This window comes from Lemur catta, chromosome 1 (assembly GCF_020740605.2).
Source record: "Lemur catta isolate mLemCat1 chromosome 1, mLemCat1.pri, whole genome shotgun sequence".
Lineage (NCBI taxonomy): Eukaryota > Metazoa > Chordata > Mammalia > Primates > Lemuridae > Lemur > Lemur catta.
Window position 1 is genome coordinate 109,109,654 of NC_059128.1, and position 23,750 is coordinate 109,133,403.

The 23,750-nt window shown below is 62.0% G+C and overlaps 1 protein-coding gene across 1 annotated transcript; it reads left to right on the top strand.

The window, feature by feature from the left end:
• On the top strand, positions 1-23,354 carry PIAS4 (protein inhibitor of activated STAT 4). The gene is made up of 11 exons (XM_045544802.1): positions 1-190; positions 4,813-5,239; positions 14,852-14,936; positions 16,144-16,185; positions 16,556-16,646; positions 16,734-16,862; positions 16,939-17,044; positions 19,864-19,937; positions 20,114-20,274; positions 22,648-22,778; positions 22,894-23,354. Exons 1-11 carry the CDS (start codon positions 164-166, stop codon positions 23,151-23,153), a joined length of 1,533 nt encoding a protein of 510 aa, XP_045400758.1. The 5' UTR covers positions 1-163; the 3' UTR covers positions 23,154-23,354.
• The last annotated feature ends 396 nt before the right edge of the window (positions 23,355-23,750 follow it).

Below are 23,750 nucleotides of genomic sequence, written 5' to 3' on the forward strand. Positions count from 1 at the left end.
GGCGGCCCCGTGCGCCTGCGGAGTACGCAGCAACGCGCGCCGTTAGGGGGAGGAGCGTGCGCGGGTGCTAATTGGCCCGAGCGGCGGCCCCGCCCGCGAGTGGCGGGCGGTCACGTGACGCGACGGCTGGGGGCTCCCGGCGCGGGGGACGCTGGTGGCCAAGATGGCGGCGGAGCTGGTGGAGGCCAAAGTGAGTGAGCGGCGGCGGCGCCGGCCCGGGCGGGCTGGCGAGGGGGCGGGGGCCGGGCCGCGGGCCGAAGTCTGCTCCTTCCGCCTGGGGCCCCACGGCGCGGCCCGCCCGCGGCTCGCCGTACGGGCCCCCGGCCCCCGCCCCCGGGGCGCAGGGTGCGGGCGGGGGGCGGGGAAGACGGGGGCGGGGCCCCCAAACCTCACCCGAGTCTTCGCGCTGGGAGTCGTTGCCCTCGACCCAGCCCGAGCGGTGAGGGTCCAGGTCCCCAGCGCGGCGACGGGGCCGCGCCTCCCGGCTTGGGGCACAGGCTCCCTGGACGGCGGGACGGGCCGGCTGCTCCTGTTCTCGTTCCGAGCCGGCGTCCGTGCTCGGGTCGGGGGGAGTGTCCACGCCTCGTCGCCCCCGTGGCACCGGGGGCTGGTAGCTGGGTCTTATCTTCCCTACCCAGCAAGCCAGCCTGCGGCTTGCGACTCCGTCCCTGCTCGGAAGGGTCCGCTGACTCCGGGTAGTGTTCTGCCCCTAAAGCACAGTGTGTCCTCTTGGGGTCTGCACCCCAGACAGGGGCTGGGAGCCCCTGTTCTGCTCCCGCGTTGGTCCCGGAGCCCCGCCCCCCTCCTGACACTGTCCACACCCCGGGGTGGGCTCTGGGTTCACATGGGACCCACACTTTGCCCTCCCCAGGGGCCAGAGTCCTGACCCATGTTCTTGCCCGGAGACCTTCCTTATTCCCCTTTTTCAGTCCGGAGTCCTGGGCTCTGCTTTTCTTCTCCTTGGTTTCCCACGGGACAGAATCTGTTAACCTGTCAACTCTGCCTCTGGGGCTTAGAAGCCCCACACTTGCAGGATCACATCCTATCTCCAAGCCTCACATTCTATCCCCAAGCCTTGGCTGCCCCTATACTCCCTAGCGATTTTACGTAGGTCAGACTCCTTTCTGCCTACACAGCCCCCAGAACGTTTCTGCACCCCAGCCCTGGCTTCCTAACTCTCTCCCTTTCTGCCTGTTACACTGATCGTTGGAGGGTCCCCCTGGGTCAGGGTAGGCCTCTTTCTTTAGGATAACTGCTGCTGCTGCTTCTGTGTGCTCTGGGTCCTGGTCCAGGTTCCATGTCCTGTAGATACAGTACTCTGCCCTAGCTTGGGGCCGCTTTTAACCGTCTTGGGACTGAGCTCAGAGTGACCCCGTCCCAGGAGTGTACCTTCTCCAAGTGCCTCCCCAGAGATGTGGGTCCAGGACCCTTAGAAGTGCACTCAAGACCACTTGTACCAGGGAGGTAGGGGATCCCCAGCCCTCTTCTGGTTTTCCCTCCCCAAGATCCTGACCTACCTGTGTTTTCTTTTTTTCTCTCCCTCCATCTTTATACATCGCCCTTCTCTTCCCGCTGGGATCTGAGCTGCAGCCCCAAAGTTCTGTGACGAGAGGATATACCCTGTCCCCCAGCCCCCAACTCTACGCCACACACACTTCTGCCTCTCTCTAGGGTTTTCGAAAACAGAGACTTGCCTTATAGATGTGTAGGTCTGAACTCTGCAGACCCACGGTGGCAGTCTCCAGGTTTGAAGTTCTCTGGAGCCCTGAAATGTAACCTCCTCTCGAGGCTGTGGACCCCACCCCTGACCCCAGCCTTGGGTCTGCTCTGCAGTCTTTTTTAATACCGTCCAGGGCCTTGAAATATGATCTGATGAACTCTCCTTGACCCTCTCGTGGCTGGGCCCCCCACCCCAATTATATCAAGTTGACCCTTCTTTCAAGTTCTCTAAATTGTGAGTCTACATTCAGGGGGGGCTTGGGGCTGCGGCACAACTTCCCTGACCCTAGAGAGCTCTCTGTCCTTGAGTCTCTTGCTACCTCAGAGCACCCTAAATGTTGAAATGTCCCCCCTTTTATGGCAGCTTTCCCCAAGCTGTCACATTAATGGCTGTAGATTCTGTTTTTGGGGTGCACAGCGGGCTGGTTGGAGGGAAGAACGTTGCAAGTGCTTGCTGATAAACTTAGAAATCTGAGATTCCTGAGGCCCTGGAGTCGGATTTTGGGGCCAGGGGTGTCCATTCAAACAGCAAACCCCCCCCCCCCCGCCATTTTCCTGGAGAGAGGCGGCTTACTGAGCTCCTCCTGTGCGAGAGGACAGCTGCCTTGTCTCGGCTGATGTTTCCCCACGCGGCTTCCACAACAAGCCTGGCGTTGAAACTCGGCTTTGGAAGCCGTCGGGCCTGGTGCTGTTTATAAACACGGGTCCAATGGCAGGCGGGTCAGGATGAAGCCAGGGCAGAAAGTGATCTTCAGAGCGTTTGGGGCTTCTTCCTGAATGTCTGTACCCGCCTCGTCCCCCCAAAGTGTCAAGGGCAGGCTCCTTGGTGGTGGCAGCTGCGGAGAAATCTGAGTCCGGAACATATGGCAGCCCAAGGGGTGTGCTCTGGGATGCAAGAGCTCCGGATGTGCAGCCCGGACGGAGGGGCTCGTCCTCGGCAGAGCCGGGGCTCCCCGGGGCAGGTTGACGTCAGCAGGTTCGCCAAACCCACCTGCCTTTGGCCCAGGTGCCAGCAGTAAGCGTCCCCGTGACACTGCCTTTCCTAAGGGCTTGGGCCTCTTCCAGAAGAAACATCTTGTCCGCAAGCCTTTTTGTTTTCCGCACAAGGTAGGAAGTCAGGCCAAGGGAGATGAAGCGTTTTTGGTCTCAGAGCATCCTGGACTCTCTGAGGGCCAGCAGCCCGAGTAGGTCCCTGGATAGCCAGTGTGCTGGTGAGTGAGGGTCCTCCAGGTGGCTGGGTGTGAGTGGAAGGGACGCCTTCAGGAACCTGGGGGACAGGGGTCCGAGTGCCAGCCCTGCACTTAGACTTGGTGGGCTGTGGGCCAGCCATGACCCTCTGAGCCTCAGTTTCCTCACACGATGGGCATGGCTACTGTGAGGTTAGTGACGTGGAAAGACCCTTCTGGCACCTGGCACGAGGTAGATGCTTGGCACCATGTGTGCTTTACAGAGCCACGGCTGCAAGAGCAGGGGGAGGACCCTGAAGTGGTAAGAGGCCTCTGTAGGCAGATGTCTCTGTCCTTCGAACCTGCATGGCGTCTCTGCTTTTGCAGGACTTTGCACGCCCCTCCCCTCCCCTCCCCCTTAGCCAGGAGCTGGAGACCCCCAAGCTTTGTGGCACGGGGGCCACTGCATACGCACCCCAGCGGGGCTGCCACCAGCTCGGGTCCTCAGACTCTTCCAAGTCGAGTCTCAGCGGTTTATTGGTTTCTTTGGGTGCACTCCTGCCCTGGGTGCCAGCTCTCCTTGTCCACTCTTGTCACTTGCAGTTTCTTTTTCCATCCCCCGAGGTGTCTCTTTTTACTACCACATTTCATTCATCCCTGGCAAGCTCTGGGGCTCTGTGGGTGGCCCCTAAAACCCTGCCAGCCCATCTCTGGAGGACACTTTGCTTATGTAGCTGGTCAGGAGCTTTCATGGGGGGCAGACCACCACCAGGTAGCCCCTGCTCAGACACTGGAGTAGGCTGGGCACTTCTGTTGGTTCCATTTAGCTGGACAGGCCCTGCCAGGTAACAGGGGCTGGGCCCTGCCAAACCTCATTCGTCACTTCAGCGCAGCTCTGTTAACAGCCTCTACGGCAGCAGGAGCCCTGAAGCCTCCCCCTTGGACCAGTGGGTCTCAACTAGGCCGAGCTGTTGCCTCGCTCCCCACATGCTGAGCAATGTCTGGAGATGGTTTTTAGTTGTCACGACTGGGGTGGGGGGTGCTCCCTGCATGGGCTGGGTGGAGGCAGGGATGCTGCTCAGCGCCCTGCAGTGCCCAGGACGACCCTACTCCAGAGAACACTCCAGCACCAGTGTCCGCAGTGCTGAGAGGGAGAGAGCCTGCCAGAGACAGCCAGCAGGCATTTTGGGGACCTCTGAAGTGCCCGGCTCTGTGCCAGTGCCTCAGGCGGTAGTGTGGTAGAGGGACCACCCGGCTTTGGTGTGGGGCCTGGGTTTCAATCCTGGTGCTGTCTTTCCCGAGCTGCTGCTCCCTCTTCTGTAGTGGCACCCACACCAACCCAGCAGGGGCGCTTCAGGGGTCAGAGTTAGATAGATAATCGAACGTCCCACTGGTTCCTGGCAGGTGAGTAGTATTAAGCAAATGTGTGACCATCGTCGAGACTGAGGGCAAGGTGTCTGTGGCTGAGCTGTGAGCGCTGGCTCTGCCAGGTGCTCTACGTGAGTCACGTCGTCTGCTTCCCCAACATTCTGATGAGCTGGATGTTGTTTTCTTCTCCAGTGAAGAGACTGAGGGTCAGAGAGGCTGTCAGTGTTTGCCAACTAGGCACTGGCAGGGACTGTTTGTGGGCAAAGCCAGATTCCTGGTTCCTGCCCTGGGGATGCTTTCAGGCTGGAAGATGGGGAAAGGGAACCCAAAACAGAAGGTGGGGGCTTTCAGAGGAGCTTTGCTGCCTTGGCCTTGCTGGGGGAGTTCGGGGGGGCAGGGCTTGGTTCAGAGGGTCACTGTGGGGGAGGGCGAGCATTCGGCCCAAGCAGTGGGTGCTTCTCATGCCCCCAGGTCAGAGCCTGGGAGGTCTCCTGTCCCCGTGGTGGCCGGGTTGTGGTGGCGCTGGCCTCTGAGCGAGGGTGTGGTTGCTCTTCCCCAGAACATGGTGATGAGCTTTCGAGTCTCCGACCTTCAGATGCTCCTGGGTTTTGTGGGCCGGAGTAAGAGCGGACTGAAGCACGAGCTGGTCACCAGGGCCCTGCAGCTCGTCCAGTTTGACTGTAGCCCTGAGCTGTTCAAGAAGATCAAGGAGCTGTACGAGACCCGCTATGCCAAGAAGAACTCGGAGCCCGTCCCTCAGCCCCACCGGCCCCTGGACCCCCTGACCATGCACTCCACCTACGACCGGGCTGGCACCGTGCCCAGGACTCCGCTCTCGGGCCCCAATATTGACTACCCCGTGCTCTACGGGAAGTACTTAAACGGACTGGGACGGTTGCCCGCCAAGACCCTCAAGCCAGAAGTCCGGCTGGTGAAGCTGCCCTTCTTCAACATGCTGGATGAACTGCTGAAACCCACTGAGCTAGGTGAGTCGCCGCCATGCGGGCGCCTGTGCTCTGCGTTCGCACCTCGCACCCGCCGCCCGGCCACACAGTCGACGAGGGATGTTCTCTGTGGTGCAGCCAGGGCGGGGGTGCCACGAGGGGCAGGGGGGATCGTCCTTCCCAGGAAGCAGAGGGACTGTCTTAGATGTTGGTTACCTATGGCCGTGTCACGGGTTACTCCCATATTGAGCAGCTTAACACGGCGGCCGTCTGTTAGTTCTTGTAGCTGTGGCTGCTGGGTGGCTCGTGTGGCTGCCTCATGTGGTGGCTGGCGGGCCTCAGTGCCTTGCTGGCTTTGGCTAAAGACACACGACCCTCTGCATGCTGAAAGCCCCGCGGCTTGCACGCACCAGAGCCGGTGATCCAAGAGGGGGTGTGGGCAAAAACGCAGGTCCAAGCCCCGGTCCTTTTTATAACGTAACCTTGGGACGTGTCTGCCTTGGCTTCCGCCATATTTTGGTGCTCAGGCAGCTCTGCTGCGGTGTGGCCGTCACGGAGGGCCGTGTCAGAGGCTGGCTTCTGTGCTCTCTTTTCCCTCGGGAAGGGGGCTGGACAATCGTATCCAACCTTCCTTCCTTCTTGCCCCTAAGGCTCTTGCTCCTGGTGGCGTACTGCGGGAGCAGCCTCTGGCTGCAGGCTCCGACCACTGCTGGGCTGCTCCTGCCGTGTGTTCCCAAGGGGCTGGGTGATTGGGGCTGGAGGGGATGTGCTGGGGCTCCATGGTCCCCTCTTTACTCATTTTTTTTGGTCCCCAAGTGTTGATTGAACACTGCCGTGTACCAGGGCCTCGCAGTACACAGCAGCATGGGTGGCCTGTGAGGACTCAGGCTGCAGCCTGGTCCCTGAGATGCTGCCCTGAGCTTGGGGCCAGGAGGGCCTGCCCAGCCCCAGCCTGCCGGGCTCCTGAGAGCAAGCAGAAGGGGCCAGGCCTTTTGTGGGCCATGTCCAGGCTAGCAGCTTCTACCAGGGTCCTGAGTGTCCCTGGAGGCCCCGCCCGTGGTCTCTTCCTCCTGCCCCCACCTCCCTCTTTGCAGTCCTTCACTCATGCACGGGGCACGGAGCAGGGCACTTGACAGAGCCCCTGCCCTTGCGGAGCTTCCCTTGCAGCACCACACTGGTGGTGCAGGGGCCCCCAGCCTGTGGCCTGCTCCATGGGGTCGGTCACCGCCCCTCCCCGCCACAGCCCACCGTCCGCATCTCCCACTCAGCTCCTCCTGTCTTTACTGAGTTGGCACCGTGTGCTGTGGCAGAGTGCGGCCTGACAGAGCCTGCAGTCCGCACGTGCCCCGCCCCCATGTCCCTGGCCTGGCAGTTCAGAACCTCGGTGCAGGCCCCCTCCCACCTGCTGACCCAGCGCCCGGCTGGCCCCCTGCTGTGCTGGGGGCCCCTCTCCAGCATGCAAGCCTAGGCGCCAGCCCAGCTGGCCTCCTCTTCTCTGCCCCAGGAAGGGGGCTGATGCAGGGAGGGATACAGGCTGCCTCTCCCCTCCCATCTGCAGCCCCAGAATTTGTGACGTTAGGCTGGGAGGGGGCTGTGGTTTCAGGTGGGGTTGGAGGAGGGAGGAAGGCCCTGCCTGTGTTTCCTGCGGCAGCCTGAGGCTCCACCTTCTGGTCCAAGGCTCCACCCTCCATCCTTAGTCTCCGCCCTGTGAGCCAAGGCTCCTCCCCACAGAGGAGGCGTTTCACAGGTTGGCCCAGCTGCACCTGTCATGGAGTTGAAATGGTGACGCTGGGGACCCAGAGCCTCATCTTGGGCTCCTCCAGGCTGGCTTCCCTGCCTCTGTGCTCCTGTCTAGGTAGAAGAGAAGGAAGCCTTTTCCCTGCAGGCTTCTCTGGCAGGGCTGGCTGGCTCTGGCGTTCACTAGGGCTGGGTTCAGACTCCTCAGGCCTTGAGCATGACCCGGGGAGCCTCAGGGCGGGCTCGGTGCTGGGCGCAGGGCCGGACTGGCCGGCCTGACCCCCCTCCTGCTGGATCAGATCGCAGGCTTCCTTCTTGCAGGGTGAGCTGTTGCTCCGCCCCACCATGCTTCACTGTGCCCTGAGCCCCCAGGGACCCCAGTCACCTGATCTCCGGGAGAGGCAGCTCCCCTGTCTACACCCAGAATGACTCTGTTGGCGGCTCAGAACAAAGAGGCTGACCCCGCCCTGCCTTTCCTCCCCACAGTTCTCCACTCCCATCTGAGGGCCTGGGAGGGGCATTCCCACCAGGGTGCACCCCCTACCCTGGACCCTGTGCTCTTGGGGGTCCCAGGGGGCCAGGTCCTTAGAGGTTTGCCTGTGCCATGTTCTGAAGCAGTCAGTGGGTCTGTTGTTCCAGGGCTGAGATTCCATCCCCCACCCCGCCAGGGTGAACTCTGGGGCACTGGCGTTGCCCAAGGGCCACTTCAGGAGGGCCCAGGCCACCAGCCTCCCCTTCCCCTCACCCCTGGTCGTGACCTGCCAGCCAGAATGAGGCCCACCGTCTGGCCTGCTTCCCTGGGATGGAGCGTGCGCTGAGCGACAGGAGCCATAAATCACACAGATCAGGGCTGGGGGAGGGGAGGGCTGGATCCCCTGGGCTGGGGAACGCTGGCACCCAGGAACGTCCGGAGACTTGCCCAAGGTCACACAGCAACCTGACTTCATCCTCCCGCCTCTGACCCCCTTTGTGAGCACTGAGCCCCACGGCCCTGACCTCATGAAGGTTGGGGACCCCATCCCACCAAGGGGAGCCACCTGTCCTCCCCCTCCCAGCCTTCAGCCAGGTGTGCCCAGGGCCCAGGCCCTCCTGCTAGGGCCCATGGGGAAGAAGAGAGGCTGTCGTGAGACTTGGGGCAGGAGGAGGGAACACACTGGCTGGCAGAGCCGCTCCTCAAGGCTCCCCAACATCCCCCGGTGCTTGGAGGTGTCAGCCTGTGCCACTGTCGTGCAGGGTGCATGGCCCCTGTCGAGATGACCCCAGGTGCCCCCCAGAGGTGGGTGGCTCCGACACTGGCTAAGAACCCCTGGTCTGGCTGTACGTAGGCACACACGTGCCCCTTGTCTGGACTTAGGTTCTTTGCCCAGCATTGCCGAAGTGACAGGCAAGGTAGTGGTGGGCCCTGCCCAGCACTGCCCAGGTGGTGGTTAGACAGCGCCAGGTGACACGTGCTCTGACGGTTACAGGGCTCCCAGGGCAGGCTGGTAGCATGTTTATTGCACATCGGTGAGAAAGTAGCAGGCAGGAAGGCTTCCTGGAGGTGGCGGCACTCCGTGCAGATGCAGAGGGTCAGTTCCAAGAGGCCGGGCAGAGAGGAGGGGCGGGGGAGTGTGTTCCAGGCAGAGGGACCAGCGAGGGCAGAGCCTGGCCAGGAGAGAAGGCTCATTCATGGGACTGAATGGAGGACATTGTGACCCGGGCGTGCTTTGCCCCGGGAGGAGGGACAGAGCAGCCTGGCCTCGGGTGGCAGAGGCCAGAAAACCTGAGAATGGGGACTGGGCACCCTGAGGTCCTAGTGAGCTTTTCCTGCTCCTACTTTTGGGGATCTCTCTGAGGTCAGAGGGGCCAAGGGGCAAGCCTGTCACTCACAGCCAGGCCTGGCACGGACCCAAGGCCAACGTCCCTCCATGGCATCTTTGGGTCTGTCCTGTGCCCTGGGGGCCTGGGCAGTCACATGGGGTCCTGTGCCACTGTCCCCTGTGCATGGTGGTCTGGCCGACTCGGCTTGCTGGGGCCTCCCATGCCCGAGGTTGGCTGGGGTGGGGGGACCCACGGGCTCTGCTGCACACTCCGGCCTCCGGGAGCACCGAACTGCTTGAGGAGGGACAGTCCTCCCAGGACCTGCTGAGGACGCCCACCTCCAGCCCAAGTTGTGCTGCCCACCTGTCCCGTCTGCCCCATCTGTTCCCCACCTGGAGGTCCCCTAGTCCCTCAGCAGCCAGAAGCTTTCCAGACAGAAGGCTGCCCATATCCCTGCTGTTCAGGTTGCTTCCCTACCTGGGCCGTGCTGACTCCTGCCTGTCCCCTCCCCTCTACCTCTCTCCCCCTCCGCACTCTGCTCGAGCCACACGGGCCTCGTCGCTGTGCCTCCCACATGCCAAGCACTGTCCTGCCCCAGGGCCTTTGCACGGGCTATGCCTCTGGTGTGCTTGTTCCTGGGTGCCCACATGGCTCCTCCAGGGCTAGGCTCTCTGTCACCTCCCCAGAGGCCTCTGTCTGCCCTCACTGCACTCCTGTTGCCCACCAGAGCTTTCTCCCAGCTCTGACTTTGCTTTATATGCCTTTATTTTTTTACATTTTATTAATTTCTGTATGTGATTTACATCTGTAGGACAGGTTTGTTTACCATGGCTGGGTCGGGTGGGATTGGGGGTGCAGTGTGATCAAGGATGGGCAGCTGAGAGGTGTCTGGGAGGCTACAGGGAGAGCAGCAGGGAGCTGATACCTTAGGTTTCTCTTTCCATGGTGACCATGGTCTGTCCTGCCTGTCCCGGGAAGTGGACTGGCAGGTTCCTCGCTCTGTGAGTGGGGGAGCTGGGGTTTGAGCCCGGAGCCCCCCAGCCGGGCCTGGCTCTGTCCAGGTGTGGCCGCCAGTGGCCCCTTCACACAGCCAGGGCACCTGTTCTGCCTCCTCTGGAACAGCACATCCCTCAGACCTTGACTCCCTGCCGTGCCAACTCGGTCTTGGGAGTCAGGGAGGACCTGCCTGCGTCCTGGAGTCCCCGGTGGGGTTGCTGCTGGTGGCTCTCACTGGGCAGACAGCAGTCAGAGCCCACATGTGTCGGGGAGGGGTTGTCTGTCCCTCTGTCCTGGGCCTGGCTTGGCCGGGGGTCAGGAACCTGCCAGCAGACAGCATGGGCCGGTGGGCGGGGGAAGGGTGTCCCATCCCTTCAGCTTTCTAAAGTCTCCGTTTCCTTTTCGTTTAAACTTTTGTAAAATGACACGTTTGTCATGGAAGACCCAAGTTGAGCCGCAGAGAAAGCAGCCGTGACTCCACAGCCTGGAGCAGCCCTCGGCCATTTGGGCTTGTTCCTGCTGCCTCCTTCCTTTGTGCGACCGTAGGAACATGTGGCTGTGTCCTGACGGCATGTTATAACCTCCCCCTACACTGCGAGCATCTGCTCACGGCATTAAATATTCATCGTCAGCGGCATCTTGTGAGGCTGCTGGCAGCCTGGGCTGGAGGCGCGTGCCGGGCCTGGGATCGTGCGCCCCAGCTGCCCTGCGGCTTCTGGCTGTCCCCTCCCCTCCTCCCTGGGAGACGTGAGGGCCTCGGCCTGGGTCCTCCTCAGCCTGGCCGAGCACCTCCTCCCAGAGCCTGCTCTTCTCCGCCGTGACGTCACCTGGCCTCGTGGGAGCCGTGGGAGGTGGCAGGTGCTTCTGGTTCCTGCCGCGTCCGCTCCTGGATCTGGAAGGCCCATGGGTGCCCCCGTACGCCGGGCAGCAGCACACAGAACGGCCCGCCTCGGTGCGGCTTATGCCGTAGTGGCACAAAGAGAAAGAGTGAGAGAAAGATGGGAAACCGAGTTGGTTCTCCCTAGGTGACGGTTTTGGGGAAAGGTGAGACAGGGAAAGGAGAAGCTGTGGTTTCTAAACAAGGCGCCCAGGGAAGCCTTTCATCCTGGCAGCCCTTGTGCAAAGACCAGCACGGGGGCCATGAAGACAGTCGAGAGGAATGTTCCAGAAGAGGGAATGGCGAGTGCAAAGGCCCTGCAGCAGGGTGTCCACAGCTGGTGGGGATTCGAGGAGGCCAGGGTGGGCGTGCACAGGAGGCCTCCTGGGGTCCTGTGTCCCACTGTGGCCCTGAGCAGGGGGCCGGAAGGGGTGGGGTGGGCTGGGAGGTTGCAGCTCTGGCCCTGCGTGAGGAGGGCCTGGGGCACCAGCCCAGGCAGGCTGGCAAAGTTGGGGGCAGGGGTCCACACGGGGTGTGGCTTTTGTTTTTGTTTATGTTTTGAGACAGAGTCTCACTCTGTCACCCAGGCTGGAGTGCAGTGGTGTCATCACAGCTCACTGCAGTCTCCAACTCCTGGGCTCCAGTGATCCTCCTGCCTCAGCCTCCCAAGTAGCTGGGACTACAGGTGCATGCCACCACCATGCCCAGCTAATTTTTAAGTTTTTGTAGAGATGGGGGTCTCGCTATGTTGCCCACACTGATGTCAAACTCCTGGGCTCAAATGATTCTCCTGCCTCGGTCTCCCAGAGTGCTGGGATTACAGGCATGAGCCACTGTGCTGGGTGCTGGGTGCTTTGAAAGCAGAGCTGGCAGGATTGGCCGAGGGAGTGGACATCTAGGGGGACAGAGGGGATGAGGAAGTCATGGACGTGCTGTGTTTCTGGCCCTAAACAGCTGATGGGGCATAATTGCTGCTGACCACGATGGCAGAAGCACAGGTTCAGGGGAGACCCCACAGCCCCTTCCGACAGGGTAGGGTGGGCCATGTTTCTGGAGAGTATCAGGCAGCCCCCTGGGACACTCCAACAGGAGAGTTGGGGTAGAGAGCACGACCCTAGGGTAGGACCCCGATCCTTGCCGTCCCGTGCCTAGGTCACGGCCTTCCTCACTTTCCGAGCGCTGTCTGCCCAGGCATAGGATGGCAGCTGTTCCCTGGCCAGCCGGGTGGCTCCCGAGCCGCCTGCTGGGTACCCACGCTCCTCCCCTGCCTCCCAGAAGCCACTGCGGGTGGGGGTGGGGTGTTGGTATTTCGACCTCCTACCCAGCCTCTGAGGCCCAGCTCAGGTGTCGGCTCCTGTGAGGCCTCCCTGCCCCCTAGCCCCCCAGTAATTGCTCCCCAAGCTCCCCGGGCAGCTCTGGGCGTGTCTGCAGGTGGCCTGTGCGCACCCCCCCCCCCCAATTAGGCGGCCTTCCTCAAGAGCCCCAGCCAGGACTCGCAGCCTAGCAGCGCCCAGGGACCTGCCAGGCTCTCAGCAAACAACCGGGGTTGGTTGCAGCCATCGCAGCACCCCCCTTCCTAAGCGTCGACCATGCACACTGGGCCCCCGAGAGACAGGACGCGCAGGTGCAGGCCGGGGAGGCCCTGCCCGGGCTGGGGTCTGAGCCCAGGCCATCTGGCTTCTGAACCTGAGCTACTAAAATCAAAATCAGGCCAGGCGCGGTGGCTCACGCCTGTAATCCTAGCACTTTGGGAGGCCGAGGCAGGTGGATCGCTTGAGGTCAGGAGTTCGAGACCAGCCTGAGTAAGAGTGAGACCGCATCTCTACTAAAAATGGAAAGAAATGATCTGGCCAACTAAAAATATATATAGAAAAAATTAGCCGGGCATGGTGGCACATGCCTGTAGTCCCAGCTACTCGGGAGGCTGAGGCAGAAGGATCTCTTGAGCCCAGGAGTTTGAGGTTACTGTGAGCTAGACTGACACCACGGCACTGTAGCCCAGGCAACAGAGCAAGATTCTTGTCTCAAAAAAATAAATAAAATAAAATCAGACGTGCTTGTCACAGAGCTACCTGTTCTCATGGTTGGGAAGGCTCTAAGGCAGGTTGGCGGATTTGGCCCCATCCCGGCTGCTGCCTGTCTCATAAACAGGGTGTCACGGACGTGTGGCCACTCCTGTTGTGGCACTGTGGCATTTGCTTCTGTGGCACAGTTGCTTGGTCATGACAGAGAGAAGGTTACCTGCAGAGCTCAGCCCTGTGCAGGAGCCGTCGGCCACGCCGAGTTCTGAAGGTTTTGCGGTTCCATCTCCCCTCCCAGCTGCTCAGAGGCTGCCACTGTGGGCAGATTCTTGTCCCCACCCCCCAGAGGCATAAGCAAGTACACATTTACACAGAGCCTCCCCTGTGTTTGCATGAGCGGTAGTGTGATGCTCACGCTACTGCGCACTTCGGTTTCTAGAGTGGCAGAAACATCCGGAACTTTTCACCCTTTATCCCCATTTTCACAGTTGTATAGTATTCCGTTGTGTGATGGCCCAGAATGTTCTTTTACCCAGACCATGTTGACAGGCGTTTAGGTCATTGACAGCCCTTTGCCGGTAGAAGGCGTCCTGTGTGATGTGTGACCCCAGCCTACGTCATCATCCTGCATGTGCGAGTCTGTCTGCGGTTGCGGTTCCTGAAACACAGGGTTGCTGGTCTTGGCTTGTGTCTGAGCTTCTGATAGCTCGTGCCCGTGGCCTGCCTAGAGGTTTCAGTGCTGCAGCCTGTGTCCTCGTTACATTTTATGTGTCTGACTTCACGCGGGCAGCCTCCCCAGGTGGTCGTCCAGCCTCTTGGTAACCCCACCCGCAGAGCGTTCCAATTGCACCACATCCTTACCAACTTCTGGAGTTGTCAGTCTTTTAATTTTAGCCACTCTGATGGCTGTGTCAGAGGTTCCAAACCGGTCTTGCGTTCCTGGAACAAATCCCAGCAGCCTGAGATACTTGCTAATGTTTCATTGAGAATTTTTACATCTCTGTTCATGGGAGATATTTACCTGTGATTTTCCTTTCTTGATGCATCTTGGTTGGGTTTTGGTATCGGGATTATTTGGGTCTCATAAAATGAGTTAAGAAGTGGTCCTGCCTTCCTGTTTGCTGAGAGTTTATGTAAAATTTATATGATATCTTCCCTAAATGTATTTTGGGTGTTTTTTTTGTTTTGTTTTGAGACAGGGTCTCACTCTGTTGCCTCGGCTGGAGTGCAGTGGTGTCATCACAGCTCACTACAGCCTCCAACTCCTGGGCTCAAGTGATCCTCCTGCCTCAGCCTTCTGTGTAGCTGGGACCACAGGCACCACCACCACACCCGGCTAATTTTTCTGTTTTTTAGTAGAGACAGGATCTTGCTCTTGCTCAGGCTGGTCTCGAACTCCTGAGTTCCAGAGATTCTCCCGCTTCAGCCTCCCTGAGTGCTGGGATTACAGGCATGAGCCACCGGGCCTGGTCAGTCATTCATCTTAAACCCTTTTGTTTAACATAAGCATTAAGAGCTGTCACTCTCTGACGACTGCTTTGGTTGCAACCTGCACACGTTGTATTTTCGTATTTGCTTCAAAGCGTTTTCTAACCAGCCTGTGCTGCTCAGTGCAGTTACAGTTGAGAGCTCAGGGCCCAGACTTGGAACCACAAGTCTCTGTCCCTTCGCAGAACATTCCCCGACTCCTGCAACCAGTAGGTGCTTTGTGACAGCAAGTGAGGCCCTGTGGTGGCATCTCTCAGGCCTCTGCTGCTCCTGTCACACCCCGCTGGGAGCAGGCCTCTTGTGGACTAATGTTGGTGCACTTGGGGGTTGACTTCCTTACCTCTCATGCTGGCCTGGGAGTGCCCCAGGCGGACCGTCCAGGTGAAGTGGCGGCCTGAGGGCACGTGGAGAACAAGGGCCAGGCCAGTGTGTGCTGTGTGAGGGCGGGCAGGTGTCCTGCCTGCGGGGCATGGCCCTTCTCCCCCAGCCAAGCAGTTTTCCGTGTTCCTGCGTGGACGCCTGAGCTCCAGAGGGCTGTGGGGCCGCCGAGCCCCGAGAGTACCCTACCAGGGAGCATGGGCAGGGGGAGCTAAGCGGCACCCACCCCGTCCCACACGTTCACCCAGCCAGCTTCCCACCTCGAGTTTCCTGGTCCGAAGGGGCAGGCACTTGGGAGTGGCGGGCTGCAGGGCTCGCTGGGGACCCCACGTGGCACTGACCCGCCTGTGTCTTCAGTCCCACAGAGTAACGAGAAGCTCCAGGAGAGCCCGTGCATCTTCGCGCTGACGCCGCGGCAGGTGGAGCTGATCCGGAACTCCAGGTGCGCTGGGGCCCCACTGTCCGCTGCCAATCTGCGGTCTCGGCTGCTGGTTGGGGGGGGCCTCGGCCTTGGCCTCGACCCTGCTCGGTCCAGAGCAGTGCAGGGAACAGGAGTGGTCGTTCTAGAAAGCCCCATCCTGGGTCTTAAGTGCCTGCCCCGACGTGCTGGGCCGAGTGCTCAGTGACAGCACACGCTTACCCCTCCAAGTCTTCCAGCCTGAGAGCAGCAGACTCAGTGTCCCCCTTTGACAGGGCCCCGCCTGGATCCTTCTCTGGGGCGGGGTGTCCTGGGCACCACAGGTGCTGAGCAGCGTCCCTGCCCCCACCCACCCTATGCCAGGAGCTCCCTGCCCTCAGTGTGGCAACCACAGATGTCCCCAGACATCACCGTGTGTCCCCTGGGGGCAGGATGGCCCCAGGTGAGGACTGCTGAGCTATAACAGGTGAGGGACAAGGGGCTGGGAGTGGCTACGCTGCTCTCTGTTCCCTCGCTCAGGCTCTGAGGCCACAAATCCACGTCCCGTCTCTGTGGATCTGTCGGTTCTGGACATTTCTTATAAACGGAGTCACATTGTGTGTCCTTCTGTGTCTGGCGTCTCTCATTGAGCACGATGTCCTCAAGGTCCATCCACACTGTGGCCTGTGTCGGAGCCTCGTCCCTTTCCGTGGCTGAGTGATAGCCCGTGTGTGGATGGGCCGTGTTGGGTTTGTCCATCCACCTGTGGGTGGACACTGGGTGGTTTCCACATCATGACTGTTGCTGGTAGTGCTGCCATGAGCACTCACATGGGAGTCTTTAGGTAGACATGACTTCTCACTTACCTCGGGTGATTTCTTGTTGAGGTCTATCCTTGGGTGTTCTTGGGTGTTGTCCTGCTGCTGTGCCTTGGCTGGGTGATGCCGGTTTGTGCCTGTGACTTCCTTCGTCCCGGCAGTGGCCGGCCCCGCCGCCTGCCTTCGTTCCTGGGGCTTTGCACCTGATCCCCGTGCTCCAGGCGAGCAGCAGCCCCCTCGCGGTGGCCCCGCAGACACCTGTGTCCGCCCAGCCTGCACGAAAGGGGCCTGGGCCTCAGTGTCCCAGCTCGGGTGGGGGGCAGCCCTGCCCAGGCAAGGTCCCCTCCCCGCTGGCCTGAGGGGCGGGTGTGCTGTGCTGCCACCCACGCCCCCCACACCGACGCGTCCTTTCCTCTCCTTGGTTTGCTCGACAGAGAACTGCAGCCCGGGGTCAAAGCCGTGCAGGTCGTCCTAAGGTAGGCCCAGGTGTGCCCACGACCCCAGGGATGGGCCCTCGAGACCCCTGCCCCTCTCTCCATCCTGGATGGTGCGGCCTTTCCACGTCGTGTCCCGTCCCGGACGCCTCATGGCCCAGGCCCCTCAGAGTCTCCAGCCAGAGCCAGAGCCTGGCTCCCACTTCCTGCCATCCGTCCTTGCCAGGGACACACCGCTGATCCCCAGCCACTCAGGCAGACAGTGGGGCGCTGTGAGCCCCACACCTGGTGCAGCCATGTGCCACCTTCTCCACTGCCCCCGTCACTGCTGTCCAGCACCCACGAGTATCCTCCCCAAAGCACCACACCTGCACCCCCTCCTCTGCCTGAGGCCCGTGGCCTCTTGTTGCAGAATCTGTTACTCAGATACCAGCTGCCCGCAAGAGGACCAGTACCCACCCAACATCGCCGTGAAGGTCAACCACAGCTACTGCTCGGTCCCGGTGAGCCGCGGCCGCCCCTGGATCCACTGTGGGGACGGGGCCTGTGGGGGGGCGGGACCCTGGGACCCGCAGCCTGTCTGCTTGCAGGGCTACTACCCTTCGAACAAGCCTGGAGTGGAGCCCAAGAGGCCCTGCCGCCCCATCAACCTCACCCACCTCATGTACCTGTCCTCCGCCACCAACCGCATCACCGTCACCTGGGGGAACTATGGCAAGGTGAGTGCACCCCCGCCACCTGGCCTCGTCCCACCTGGCCCTGGCCCGGCCCTGACCTCCAGCCTTCTGTCCCCAGAGCTACTCAGTGGCCCTGTACCTGGTGCGGCAGCTGACCTCGTCAGAGCTGCTGCAGAGGTTGAAGACCATCGGGGTGAAGCACCCGGAGCTGTGCAAGGCTCTAGGTGAGCAGTGGGTGCTGGGGGACACCTGGGTCCGGGGCACCTGCCCCACAGCTGGCTGCCACCCTCGCCTATCGGGGCAGTCCCAGTTCCGTCCCTGGGGACCCTCCGTTTGCTGGGTGTGAGGTGCAGGTGTAGGCCCAGCCCTCGGAGCTTCTGGTCTGTCGGGGGCCCCAGGACAGCCTGTCGCCTTGGGGGTCTGGCAGCAGCATGCGGAGGTCTCTGGAAGATGCTGGAGGAGGATGGGGAGCTGCGAGCGGAGGCCACCAGGCAGGGTTGAGCCCAGGCCGGCCTGGGAGGGCCCCCGGCTGCAGCCCGAGGGGGTCCAAGCCACCGAGGAGCTGGGGCCTCATCCCTAGGGCAGCACAGAGCCCAGGAAGGGCTGGGAGGACCCCAGGCAAGCCAGGCTCTGAGCAGACGCTGCTGGCTGCTGTGCAGTGGGGCGAGGGGTGCGGGCGGCAGACAGCAGAGAAAGTCGAAATGTGAATGGTGAGGCCGAGTTTATCTTGTTTGTATTTGTAGCAACTGAACATTTTTTTTAAAGTGACACATAGGGCATTTTGAAAACAAAATCCCAAGACGGGCAGCTGACTGCCCTGTCTGTTCCTGTGCCCCCACCCTGAGGCCTGCCCAGGGCACAGCCAGGGCCCAGTGCGTCCCGCCTGGCTGCTGTGTGGCCTCGGGCAACTTGCTGCCCCTCTCCGGTGGCCACTGTCTTCACGAGAACAGACCTGAGCCATCTCGGGGCCATTCAGGCCCCTCTCTGGGTCGCACCGGGCTGCGGCCTGGGCCATGGTGGCCTCTGCCTGTCTGTCTCATGGAGGGGGTGGGGGCAGGGCCCTGCCTGGGGGTTGGGATGGGCAGGTGGGTGGGGGAGGGTGGTCCCTGGGCTGTTCTCAGGTGGCCCCGGTGTCAGCCCAGCCCCCTGCAGACGGCATTGGGAGCACCTTGCTCACCCTCCTGGCGCCAGGCTGGGCCCCTGCCCCTGACGTCCAGAAGCATGGAGCGGAGCTGGCATTTTGGGGGAGGGTGCTGTGAGCCCCGTCGTATTGAAGCCCCCGCCCACTGCAGGCATTAGCACCCCCTACGGAGAAGGATGGGAGGGGTGATACGGGGCCACCCAGGGAGGTGGGGCCTGGTGATGTCCCCATCTGACCAGGGACACTGGTGCAGAGCGGCAGCCTCAGCCCTGTGACCTCGAGGCCCCATTGGCCCTCCACCCCTACCTGCCTCTGCTTGTGGGGACAGTGGCCGCTCAACAGGGCGGAGGCTGGGCGTGGTGGGCTGGACAGGCCTGAGCTGGGCACCCAGGAGCCCTGTGGCACTGGCCGTGGGGGCCCCTCCGGGGGCTGAAGCGTCAGGTTTCCTCTGAAGCTGGCCCCAGGCTTGGCGTCTTGGTCGCTGGCTTTCTCTAGTTGACTCACAGCTTGGAATCCTGTCCTTTGTCTCACTTGCACCCTTCCTGCTGCGCACCTGGTCTTTCTGTATATGGGGCACGGGGGAGGGAGGTCTCACTTGAAAACCAGACTCAAGCTCGGCACGCTCTGCTGGGGAGGCCGAGGCAGGAGGATCGCCTGAGCCCAGGAGCTGGAGGCTACAGTGAACTGTGATGAGGCCACTGCACTCCAGCCTGGGCCGCAGAGCAAGACCCCATTTCAAAATAATAAAAAACCATGTACACCTGCATCCCCTTCTCACTTCCCAAAGTCCTTTGGAGGGAAGGTTCAAGGCTCTCATTAGCCAGAGCAGGAACCAAGGGGTGCAAATTCATACTAGGGTGTGAGTGACTGACGTAGCCTTGGCTCACTTGGACGTCCTGCAGGAGGCTGAGCCGCTAAGGAGCCCCCAGGTCCTCACTCGGGCTGTGGGTCAGGCCCAGCCTGTGGGGGCCCAGGGTTGGGGGTCAGGAGGAGGAAGTGGTCCCGGAGTTTGCAGAGATAAGTGATTTTCCAGGCAGGTAAGGGGGAGGGGGGCCGTTCCAGGCAGAGAACGCAGCAAAGCTGGGGTGGGGACAAGCTGGCACAGTCACCCTCACTTCCTGGAGCTGGGGACAAGGGCCCAACGGTCCAGGGCATGAAGGGAGAGACCATGCAGGCCCCGGGCCAGGGTGGTCCTGCCTTGTGGGGTCCAGGGCTGGGGTCTCCTCCCGGCTGGGCTGATCTCGGTGCCCCGTGTCCTGGAAGCAGAACATGCAGAAAAGTGTGAGGGAAACCAGACGGCCACTCGCCTACCCCAGGCCTGCCGCCAGGGGCTTCCTCCCGACCGGCTCTGCTAGTGGAGAAGAGGGACCTCTTGCCCGGCATGTCACGTGTTATGCTCCCCTTCCTCACGCACAGCTTCGCGGCAGGAAGGCAGGCTCAAGCCACTCCCGGTGGCAGTGCCCAGTGGCTGGGCAGGGGACGATTCCTGGCCCTCTGCTGTGATCCGGGAGGCTACAGGGTCTGTCTCGGAGAGGGCGTCCCTGCCTTGCTCCTGGCTGTGTCCTTAGCGGTGGTGTTTTGGTGGCAGAATTAACAGTCACTGCGAATGATCCTATGAGTGGCTGTGTGTTGCCTGGATCTCCCTGTGGGTCGTAAAAAGCCCCAGCAGGTGGGGAAGGCCCTATCTGCCACCTGCTTTTTGGGGTGTCAGTTGGTCTGGGGCACCCGGGCCCAGTCAGCAGTGATGGTGGCCGCTGTCCGGCTTTCCTCACAGGAGTCCCTCGAGGCCCGAGCTGTGCCGTAAAACTGGGGTCTCATTGTCGGGGAGATGGGTGTCAGGGGTGCCCCCAGCCAAGCTGCCCCGCCCCTCCCCTGACGGCATCCTCTGTCTCCTCCCTGCAGTCAAAGAGAAGCTGCGCCTTGACCCCGACAGCGAGATCGCCACCACTGGGGTGCGCGTGTCCCTCATCTGCCCGGTGAGTCGTGTGGCCCTCACCTCCATCGCCCTTCCTGTTGGCCCTTCCTGGGCTGCCAGGTCTTGGTTTTGGTCCGTCAGTGTCCCTGAGGCCATGAGCGAATGGCAGGCCCACATGGGAGAGCGTGGGGGGGCTGGGGCACAGGACCCCTTCTCACGCCGCCCGCCCTCCCACAGCTAGTGAAGATGCGGCTGTCTGTGCCCTGCCGGGCGGAGACCTGCGCCCACCTGCAGTGCTTCGACGCCGTCTTCTACCTGCAAATGAATGAGAAGAAGCCCACCTGGATGTGCCCGGTGTGTGACAAGCCGGCACCGTACGACCAGCTCATCATCGACGGGTGAGTCTCGGGGCCTGTCCTGGGCTAGCCCACGTCTCGGGTCCTCCTGTGGGAGGCCGAGCTGATCTGGTCCTCCGAGCCCCGGGGGGCCCCGACCTCCCTCTGCACCTAGCAGGCACAGCAGGGCCCACACGGTTGGTCCGGAGCTTTGGAAACCTCAGGCCATTAGAAAAGGCAGTTTCTTCTCGGCAGAACTTATCAGAGCCTTTGCTGCAGGGGCAGAGTATAGCTGAGGCAGCAGAAGGTGTCTCAGGTCCCCCATTGTTCCCATGTGGCTTGGGCGAGTGTGACTTTGAGCTCCCACATAAAATGGAGGCCCGAGAGCCCAGCTGTGAGGTACTGGGATCCAGGGAGCTGCTTCCCGAGGGTGCTGTGCCCCCTTGGTCGTGACTCTGCACAGAAAGGGGAAAAGGACAGACGTCTCTCCAAAAGTTCCGTCCTGCGTCTGCCCTTCCCAGGGGTGCAGTTGTGGCCAGGCTGCCCCCTGGCCTACGCTACAGGCCCCTCCTAGGCCACAGGGGGACAAGGAAGACAAGTATTTTCTGCTCAAAAGGGAAACTTTGCTCTTTGCTCAGGTCTTAAGTTTCCAGAAACTGAGCTCTGTTGTCCGTGGCACCTGATGCGGCTCCTGCCCGGCGCCAGCCACGCCCACCTCCTGTCGCTGAGCCGCTGGCCAGGGCGTGAGGTCGCCGCCGGGCATGAGCTCGTCCCCATACCGACGGGCAGGTGCTGCCAGGGCGGCAGGCCGAGTCCTCCTCCTTGGCCGAGGGGATGTAGATTTGTTCCCCAGATGACCCCCTGCCTAGGTGTGTCCTCCTCTCCTGGGAGGTGACCCATGGTCCTCCCCACTTTACTGATGAGGAAACCGGGGCTCAGAGGAGGCACCCGCAGCCGCAGACCACCCCTGGCTTGCAGGTGGCTGGGCCGGGACTGGAACCTGGGTCAGGCCAGCTCAGCCTGGGTCGGCTCCCTGGAAGGGCCAAGCGACAGCCTCCACGCTGCCCAGCCTGGGGTGGAGCGAGGAGGCCCCTGGGGCCCGGGCACGTGGGCTGGGCTTGAATGGCCGCTCTGTTCCCGGCCTGGCAGCTGTGTGGCCCAGTACCCACCTCCCCCACAGCCCCGGAATCTGGGGCTCAGGCCTGGGGCCGTAACAGCTCCAGGGGCTGCCGGGACCAGGGCAAGAGGCTTCCTGGAGGCGGAATCGCAGTTCATAGATTCATTCCACAAGGCTCTGCCACCTTGTCTGTGCCTGGTCTTGAGCTGGGTGACCTCAGGGTCCCCAAAAGGACCCTGTCCCAGACTCTGCCTTCGGGGAATCCTCCTTTGGAGGGTGGATGAGAGGGCCACACACACACTTCTCTCGCTGTGGCTCCCTGAGGCAGGGAGGGAGACAAACTGGGTAGGGCTTTGGAGAGTGCGTAGGAGTTTTGCAGGCAGGGAGCTGTGTTCACACCCAGGTGACCACCTCTGAGTGGTGTGGTAGAGGCCTCGGGGTGGGGGTGTGGCTGGCCTGGGCGGGAGGGGTCCTGTCGGCCTCAGAGCAGGACAAGCCTCTGTCCTGTGCAACCCAGACTGTCGGGGTTGAAGGTGCCTGGGAGCAGGTGCAGCCCTGACAGTGCACAAGTGCCGGGGTCTGGTGGCCGTGGCTGCCACAGCCAGTGTGCCCCTCGTGGGCCTCTCCTCGGATGCCCTGGCTGCCAAGCCCACCGTGCTCAGATGGGGAGCCCGAGACCGTGGTAGGAAGTGGCGGGGGCAGGTCCAGAAGCTGGGCTGGCCACTGGCCCTGTGGCCCATAGCCCCTACCTGGGTCTGTGCCCCGTCTGCAGAGTGGGCTGGTAGCCCCTCGGAGCCAGCGGGTGGGGCACAGCGGGCACTCGGGGATACTACCGTTGGTGTGTGAGCTGCTAGTCCTGCCTGTCCGGGGACAGCAGCCGCCTTCCCTCCAGGCCGCAGTGTTCTCATAGGCCAGGCTGGCGGCGCCGCGTGCAGGCAGGCACGCACGCACCACTCTGGCCACTTGTCCTTGGGCAAAGTCACCTCTTAGGCTTTGGTTTACTCTCCTGTAAAAACACCAGCACAGAGTCAAAGTCTGGGGTGGAGGGAGAGCAGGGGGGGGATGAGGCTAGGGGGTAGGCAGCAGCCCTGCGGCCCCCAGGCCCCATCCTCTGCAGGGCAGTTGTGGTGTCCCTGCAGGCCCCGCGAAGGGGCCTGACTGTGGGTCCCCACTGGGCACCACCCTGAAGCCACCTCTGGGGAGAGGTGGGTGGTGACCTGGCGCTTCTGGGAGGGGTGGAGGGTACAGGGGAGCCCAGGCAGGGCAGTTGGCGGGTGGCGGCACCTCCCGGCCAGGCATCAGCTCGCTGCCCCGCCCAGGCTGCTGTCCAAGATCCTGAGTGAGTGCGAGGACGCCGACGAGATCGAGTACCTGGTGGACGGCTCGTGGTGCCCGATCCGCGCCGAGAAGGAACGCAGCTGCAGTCCCCAGGGCCCCATTCTCGTGCTTGGTGAGTCCGGCCCGTGGGTTTGGCCATGTCTGTGTCCGACGGCGGCCCCGCTGATCCCCGAGGTGGGCGGCCAGAAAGCTCCCTGAGCACCTGTGCCCGTCCCTGTTGCCCGCAGGTACCTCGGACGCCAACGGGCTCCTGCCCGTCCCCAGCGTCAATGGGAGCGGCGCCCTGGGCGGCAGCGGTGGTGGCGGCGGCTCGGTCAGTGGCGCCGAGAATGGGAAGCCGGGAGCAGATGTGGTAGACCTCACGCTGGACAGCTCGTCGTCCTCGGAGGAGGAGGAGGAAGAGGAGGAGGAGGAGGAGGAAGATGAGGAGGGCCCCCGGCCCAAGCGCCGCTGCCCCTTCCAGAAGGGCCTGGTGCCGGCCTGCTGACTGCCGGCCGGACGCTCGACTTTCCTGGTGCTCACACGCGGGGCGCGGCCGGCTCGGTGCAGAGGGAGGAGTGGTTTTTTTTTCTTTTTACTGTCATTTATTTTGTGTTTCCACCCCTTTCCCTGGCTCCTGGCACCTGTACCTCTGGATTCTCCTATCTGGGGATTAAAAAAAAGTAAAATGGCAAAAAAAAAAAAAAAAGGTACAAAAAAGAAAAATGAAACAAACAAAAAGTCAGACTCTTAACAACAAGGCCAGCCATGCACACAGCCGCTTCCGCCGGAGCCGAGCCCTGAGTGGGAGCTGACCCCGGGAAGGGGCAGCGGGCGGGAGGGACCCAGGAAGCCGCACGCGCCCTCCCCTCCGCGCCGCCCCGGCCACCCGGCCACCGCCGTCCTCGTCCCACGAGCATTCCAGCTGGCGCAGAGGCGTGGGCAGGCAGGCAGGACGGCGGTCGGGGCGGCCCCTCTCTCTGGCGACCACCACTTTGACATTCGTCTTTGCTTTTCTCTCTGCAAACGGGTCCTCAGCCTGGAGACCCTCGAGCTCCCGCCGAGCAGCGAGCATTTTAGCCAAGAAGCCATGGAGTGGGTTTGG